General features: G+C 43.6%; 1 protein-coding gene across 2 annotated transcripts in view; it reads left to right on the forward strand.

Moving 5' to 3' along the window:
- TFAP2B (transcription factor AP-2 beta) overlaps positions 1-7,488 on the forward strand; it is a 31,927-nt gene extending 24,439 nt beyond the window's left edge. For both annotated transcript variants that reach the window (XM_071447427.1, XM_071447436.1), the window contains 2 exons: positions 18-159; positions 2,146-7,488. In XM_071447427.1, coding sequence (XP_071303528.1) covers positions 18-159; positions 2,146-2,446 — 443 coding nt within the window. In that variant the 3' untranslated portion in view covers positions 2,447-7,488. The remainder of the gene's footprint in view (positions 1-17; positions 160-2,145) is intronic.
- Positions 7,489-7,879: the final 391 nt, after the last annotated feature.

The raw sequence follows: 7,879 nt of genomic DNA on the forward strand, positions 1-7,879 counted from the left end.
CATCTCGTTCCCTGCAGGTGAGGCCGTTCATTTAGCTCGGGATTTTGGGTACATCTGTGAAACGGAGTTCCCAGCCAAAGCTGTTTCTGAGTACCTGAACAGACAGCACACGGACCCCAGCGACCTCCACTCCAGGAAAAACATGCTGCTTGCTACAAAGTGAGTGCCAAGTTTACTCTTGTCCTTCTGCCCTTCTCGGGGAAAATTCTCCCTGGCCTCAAACTCTTCCTCTGAGCCCGTTTGGAAAGCGGACGGAATTTCCAGGCTCTAAATTCCAAGAGCCCCGCGGGGAGGAAGGATGCTCAAATCGCCCAAAGGACCTCTGCACCCCTTTGCAGTGGGGATCCTGGCAACAGACCCTGCCGCTATAGAGATTATAGGGGTTGGTCCCCCAGCTGTTGAACATCACTTCCAAGCCATCCCCAGTTAAAGAATTTTTATGTAAAATGTAACAAAAAGTTGTATTTTGCTTCCACAGCGTGTTTGTCTGTCCCTGCTGCTGCTCACACACACCTGTCTGTCTGCTACCAAATTGCAATGCCTTTCCCATACGATTTAATTAAAAAAAAAAAAAAAAAAAAGGAAAAAAAGAAAAGCCCACCAAAATGCACTGCTAATTATTCTCGATTTGGCCCCCCCAACCCATTTCTGTCCCTTGGGACTTCCTCGGTGGGTGTGCTCTATGTGATGATTTACACCAGGCTGTGCCTCCCAGGCTGCTCACTGGGTGCTTCATGGTTTGCTTGGGTTCTCGGCAGTGGGTGCTGAGTGTTCACACATCTTTGTCTGTCAGGAATGAAAAGGGGGCAAAAAAAAAAAAATAAAGGAAAATCCCAGCCCAAACAGCTCTCATTTATTTCATGCTCTGGGACGTGGCTTGCCTCCGATGACAGTGTAATTTAAAGAAATATATGGAGGGTTGAAAAATCATTTGCTCAAATTTGTCCAGATGTTTCTTAGACGTGATTGGAATTTGATTGCCCTTTTCCGCAGGGTCAGAAGATATTAATGTCCCAGAACTTTAATTGCTCGCAGACCCTGCTTTGCTCTTTGAAGATGTAAAATGTTGGACTCATTACTGTTTGTTCTCCAAATTCAAAGTTTCCTCTCTTGCACTTTCTTAATGGATAATACACATAGAAGTAGACCTTTATCTTTCCTCACCCTCTGAAACCTTTAACCCACTGGGAATTTCAGAGAATTTCAGAGGATGAGAGCTGAATGTCTTTTTTAAGGGTTTCTTCTTTTTTTTTTTTTTTTTTTTCTTTTAATTCTGGTCTTTTTTATCTCCAGTCCCTGGGTAGGCACCTGTCTTTAAAAAAAAACTGATTCCTTTGGGTATCCTTAAAGAAACTATTCCTGTGGGAACCCCACCAGCCTCCAGGGTTTCTGCATTGCTCAGGCATCTGTTGACTTGAAGGTCTTTTGGACCAGAGTAATTTAAAATAAAATGTTTATGTGAAAATTCATCAGAAAAATCAAATCAGATTTTTCAAAGGTGCAGACAAACAACCAAGAGCCAGGTGTCAACTCTGATGTGGTAATTGGGGTGCCATGCCCCCAGAATAAAATGGGAAGTGCTTGCTTGGCTTCTCAGGCCATGAATAAGCCAGCATGGAATCCCAAAATCCTGATTTTTCTCAGTAAGGTGCCTGAGCAGTCTCAGAGGTTGTTTTAGCCCTTCCCTGCACCAGGCCCCTGTGGCACCCAGTAGCTCTCAGTGCATGGCTGTGCTTTCCTTCAGAAGAGTATTCCTGGGAGTGCCTTAAGCCAGGGTCAGCCTCCAGGAGGATGGGTGCTCGGCAGATCCAGGGCACATTTCCCTTTCATCCTGGTTGTTTCTGAAGGCACCAGGCAGGGCTGGGTTTTCACAGTGCTTCAGAACCATCACTTTAATCAGAACAATCATTTGAATCTCCAGAACTGGTGCTATCCCCTGGAGAGCATCATTCTGAGCAGGGAGCTGCTGGCTCACCCTGGCTGGTCCCTGAGAACCTCTGGGGGAAAGGATGGTGGCAAAAAGGTCCCATCCCATGCCTTGGGATCAATTTTAGCCTCATCCTACCCCTCTGGTTGTCACAGAGAATTGCTGGATGAGCCTAACATCATCTCTTCTCTCTCTTTGCCTTTCTCTCTTCCCTGCAGGCAACTTTGTAAAGAATTTACAGATCTCTTGGCCCAGGACAGAACGCCCATTGGGAACAGCCGGCCCACCCCCATTTTGGAACCGGGCATTCAGAGCTGCTTGACTCACTTCAGCCTCATCACCCACGGCTTTGGGGCCCCCGCTATCTGCGCTGCCCTCACGGCCCTCCAAAACTACCTGACTGAAGCTCTCAAAGGCATGGACAAGATGTTCTTGAACAACAACACTGCTAACAGGCACACATCTGGCGAAGGACCAGGTAGTAAAACTGGAGACAAGGAAGAGAAACACAGAAAATGAGAGAGAGAGAGAGAGAGAGAAAGAGAGAGAGAGAGAGAGAGGAAAAAAAATTAGAATGAAAGAAAGGAAAAGAGAAAAAAAAAAAAAGTTAAATAAATAAAAGGAGAAGAGAGAGAGATAATCTTTTAAAACAAAACCGTCTTAATTTTAGCTTTAAAAATACTGGATTGGGCTTTGGAAGAATTCTATTAGGTAGGACAAAATAATAATAATAATAAAATAAAAATAATAATAATAAAAGAAAGACAATAATCTAAGATCAGAGGAGCACAATGGCGCAAGACCAGTGGTTCAGAGTCTCTTGCCAGGAACATGTGAAGACAACCACCAGGATTTTTTTCCCCACTTCTGTTCTTTCACATTTTTTAAATAATGATTGGGGGGGAGGGGAATATAATAATAATTAATAATAATAATAAAAGAAAGAAATGAATAACTTATTGGAAGAAATCGGAGAAACATTTTTGGTGTCAGTGCTTTGATTTCTTGAGCTGCATGGTCTGTCTTGCTATCATTTTTCTTTTTTATTTTATTCTTTTTTTGTTTTGAACAATGTCCTGTCTCCACCTAGACTAAAACAATCTTCCAGAGTGTTCCTTTCTGAGCAACCCCATGGCCTCATTCCCCTCAGCTCTTCCCACCTCATCTCACCACCCTGGTTCTGTCTAGACTAGGAAAGGAGGGGAGCTCCCAGACCCCTCACCAAGCCATCAACACCAGCTGCCTTCACAGCAGCGTGAACTTAACTTTAGGTGCCACCAGAAGGGGACGTTCGGGGTCACCGTGGCTCGGTTGAATCTGCCAGCTCTGTTTTTTAAGAACTGTTTTGTGTGTCTTTTTCCTGGTCTAGACAGACTCTCTGTTTAGATTGGCAGCGTTTACAGGTGTGTGTGGGTGCGTGTGTGCCTCTGTGTGTGCATCTGTGGATGTGCACACCCGGCTCCCCAGAGGGGCGCGGGGATCCCGTGTATGTTTGTGGATATATATGTATATATGTGGATATATACATATATATATATATATATAAAATATGTGTGCGTAGCCACGCATATCAATGCATGCAAACATACCTTTGTAATTTAGTAATTCTGTCTTTGATGGTAAAATGCCTTGTCTATAATGGGTTGCAAAATTTTTGGAAGTAAGGTCTAGTACAATGTCAGCGCTATCTGATTTCTTAGTTTTCTGAGATCTCCTCTTTTTCTCTAGGGAGTTTTATATTCCAAACTATGCCAATGTTTCAGTCCTTAATTTCCTTGACTAGTGTGTGTGAGAGAGCTCTTCCCCCATTTTTAAAGAACTGTTAACAACAACAAAAAATGAGTGATATGAGTATGTAATTCTTTCTCAGGAGTATGCACTATTTTATTTTCTTCTGTTTCCTAAAGCTTTGCCCGCTTGGCTTATGAGCTTCTTCAAAGAGGACTAGAGATCCCTACACAATATATCAGGTACAGAGAAAAAAAATCCACAATTCTGATATTCTGATACTTTTTATTTTTTGCTTTTTTTGCTTTTTTCAAATCAAAGCCAGTTGTTACTGAATTCTGTAGGTGCACTTCTTTAAAGAAGCTCAAAGGGAATAATTTGAACAAGATAAAAATATAAGTTGAAATCGAGGTGTACTGTTGCAAAGAGAATAAGAGCTGTGTTGAATGTTACGGCACTTGCTTGGCACTAGGGTTTTGTACCCAGGGAGGAAAGAGTTGCCATGTGAGCTGGCTCCTCGTGATGGGAGTGGGGAGGGTTTGCCAGGGAATATCCTGATTTCTGAGCTCAGTCTGAGGAAATCTGTTTCTCTTAGAAAGCTTTTTTTTATTTAAAAAAAAATATCTTGTGACTCTTGCTTTGGAATAAGTCGGTGTGGTGAGGGGGGCAAAAGCTTCTTAACTCCAATGTTTTTCTTGGTGGTTTGGTGTCTGACAGGATGTCTTATGCATATGATTTGGGGTGGTGGGGGTGAAGGGGAAGTTTTATTTCTTTCCTCTCTCTTTGTTTTCTTTTTTCAACATACATTTCTCTGTCTTCTCTGGTAAAAATAACGCTGAAGTGTAAGGATATGAATCTCTGTTTGCATTCTGCCATGTCGGGTAATTGCATGTGTTTCTCAGTGGGGTAGGGCTCGTGCACTAACACATCTTTTTACTTATGTCAGAACTGGGTGTGGGTAAATCTCCTGGAGTCTCTGGCAAAATTCCAGTGGGGTCAGGCCTTCCCCTAGGATCCCTGTGAAAGCTGCAGGACACAGTCCCACCATCCCATGCAGGCACACCTGAACTCAAAACAAGAGAGAGAGAGAAACCTTACCCTTCCTTTCATTTTGAGATACCTTCCAAAGTGGATAGTGAGGGAGAAATAATTCTGCCATGCTCTCAGCATCCCTTGATGAAATGTTCTCAAAACAAAAGAGCAAACGATCCTCTTGTCCCCTTCAGTGCCCTTGGCTCTCTGAGACATGGTTACAGCTTGCTCTGCTTTTCAAATCTTCATGCAGCCAGGTCTCAGCTCTTGTTCTCTGCTTGTGATTTGGCAATAGAAATCCAGGGATCATCCAGCCCCTCCTGAGCTGCTCATCTAGCTTTAGTTCTTCTGGGGCACTGGGGGTTCTCCTGTGAGAAAATAGGGGAACTGAGGCAGGCAGCCTTCTCCATGGATTGTTGGGATGAGTTGGAGGCAGTCTTAGACCCTGGCATGTCCCTGCCAGTGGGTTTGGTTGTGACAGGGATTGTCACATCCCTGTGGATGACACCAGAGGAGGTGTGGTGGTCAAACCATGGGTCCTCCACCAGCAGGCTGGGGACTCTCAGACTGAAAAACAACATCCCCAGTCCTCCAAATCTTACCCCTTGCCAACCACCCCAAAGTTCATCAGACTTCTGGAGAAGGACAATCCAGGCTCCAATGGAGGGCATGGCCCAGCAATGATGCAAGGGAAAGGGAAAGAGGGAATTTGGGGAGGAACAAATGGCCCCACCTGGAAGCACAGCTCCCTTCTCTGCCTGATGGGAATCTCCTGTTTCTAGGAGCAGAGCACTAAGTGTTGGATGTTCCTTTGCCTTCCCCCTGCAAACAGGATTTGTGGGTTCAGCCCTTCAGCATCACCCAGCCCAGTGGGGCTTCTGGGTGTGGGGAGACCCCAAATTAGCTCTCAGTCTTCCCTGCATGTGCAGGGCCATGGGAACCTGCCCCCTGCTGCCCCAGAGCTTCCAGCTGAAGTCTTTGGGGCCATGTTGGGAATGGCCTTTCCTTGTGCTTGGGGAAATGTAGGGGATTCTCCTTTTAACTGCAGAGGACAGTGTCCCACCACCACTGTGGGTTAATGGGGAGAGGGAGCTCTTGGAATTTCCTGAGGAAAGATTTGCATGTGCGAGGGCCTGATCCTGCTGCTGCAGAAGTCTTCCCTAGACACAGGCTTGGTCACCTGGACCATGACCTAAACCTTGAGCAGGTTGAGGGAAGAGTTTCAGTCTGTCCCTTGTGCTTTCTACCTGGAGGAGACAAATTGCAGTGCTCAGGCAAGATAAATCCAAATTCCCACTGACTGCAGTGGGATGCCCTCCCCTCACTTGCTCCCCAAAGTGTGGAGACAAAATTCATGAGGTTTATGACTTAATGCAATCAGGCAGGGAACAGGAGAGGAGCACATCCCTCTGTCCTTGCCCCCAGCCCAGTGCTGGTCCCAGAGGGAATTGTGCATTGCTTGGTGGCTCCTATCAGTGCTGAGTACAGAGGTCCCCCCCAAATTAAACCCAGCCTCCCTCTGGAAGGTATTTTCCTGCTCCCCTCCACTTTCCCAGCCTGACTACTTCTGTTGGCGGGGCACCTCAGACGTTTATCTGATAATTGAGTTATTAAAAGATTTGGTTTCCTCGGGATCATGAATCAATAAACAGGAGGATTAACAAGGCAGCTTTGCTTTGTAACTCAAGGGAAAAGTTTGAGGAGAGACCATGAAAAGTTTGTTTTCAAACCAAACAGGTGGGTTGCTGTAAATTTTATTTCATTCTTAGTCTCACTTCTTTTTTTTTTTTTTTAATACCAATTCTTTATTTGCCTTTGGAAAGGTCTTTACTTTCGTACGCTCCCTGACTTTTTTTTTTTTTTTCCTGGTTGTTATTCACACAAGATGTGATAGAAACAAGAAGCCAGTTTCATGGGAATCCTTTTACAACCCGATGGTTTCTTTAAAAATCGGGTTGTGTCTTGTCCCACCTAATAGAAATTCTCTGTGAGAAGCTGTTTAAAGTCCCTTTGCACCCCAGACCAATCTCTCCCCAAATCCCCGAATTTGCATTTGGGGCTGGGAGGGAGCGGGGGAAGGATGGTTTTAAGACCTTTAGCTGTGCCCTAAGGGCTTATTCCCTTCTCCTGCTCCTCTCTTTCTGACCGGTTTATCACACAGACCTGTCCGGCTCTGTTTTAATACATTTCTCGGAGAATTTGGTGCTTGTTTCAGCTGCCGTAAGCATTTACCAGATCGACCCAGACAACCTCCCCCTCCCCCCGGCTTCCCTGTGTGAGAGAGACCGTAGGCTTTTTACAAATAGTATATTTTCTTATACAAAGGGAAAAAAAAGTAAAAGAAAACATCCCCAAACACACTGGCAAACGCCTGAACATTTCGAGAGAGACGAAACACTGTGTGCCAGCAAGAAATAAAGGCAAAAAAAAAACCAAACCCAAACAAACGCAAAGCTATGAAAAAACGAATGAGAAACTGGAAAGATGAAAGATAAAAAGAATAAAAAAATTCTCCTTTTATGCCCCAAACGATCCCTTTCACCTCCTCTTCTTGAAAAATCTGACCATGCAGTGAGAAATATCAGTTTATCGACTCTTCCTGAGAAGAAATGCGGAGAGGCATTCAGTATTGAGTTTGTATATATTTATTTATGCTTAATTTAACGGGAATGTGTAAATATGGCGAGCAAGTAGTTTTTGGGTTATTTATCTGTGACTCTATACCTCTGTGAATGGGTGGGGGAATTTAAAAATGAAAAGTATAAAAAAAAAAACAAACAAAAAAGAAAGAAAAAATAAAACCAACAAAAAAAAAATCCCGCTTGACTAGATAGTATCCTATCTGAATCTTTTCTGTTCTTTATAGACAAGCTGTTATGGTAATGGGTAGAAATTGGTTTCTTGTCCAGTGATGACCTGATTTACATAAATAATAAGAATAAGAATAAAAAAAAAAGAGATTGTTGTGTTTTGTTGTATTTTCCTCTTCAGTTTTTTTGAATGTTGGTGCTGCTTTGATTCTGCAGACGGATTTACTTATAATGCCAAGAAGTCTTTATTTTCCCAATCTAGGCTTTGGGGAAATTCAGGACATGTCTCTACATAAAAAAAAAGAAAAGAAAAAAAAAAAGACAATAAATATTGCTTCTCAGAAATGTTGGTATTTTATTTCTGTCTGACTCAAAAGTGTCC

This window comes from Agelaius tricolor, unplaced genomic scaffold (genome assembly GCF_023055355.1).
Source record: "Agelaius tricolor isolate 1412-34295 unplaced genomic scaffold, bAgeTri1.0.p SCAF_1, whole genome shotgun sequence".
Classification (NCBI taxonomy): domain Eukaryota; kingdom Metazoa; phylum Chordata; class Aves; order Passeriformes; family Icteridae; genus Agelaius; species Agelaius tricolor.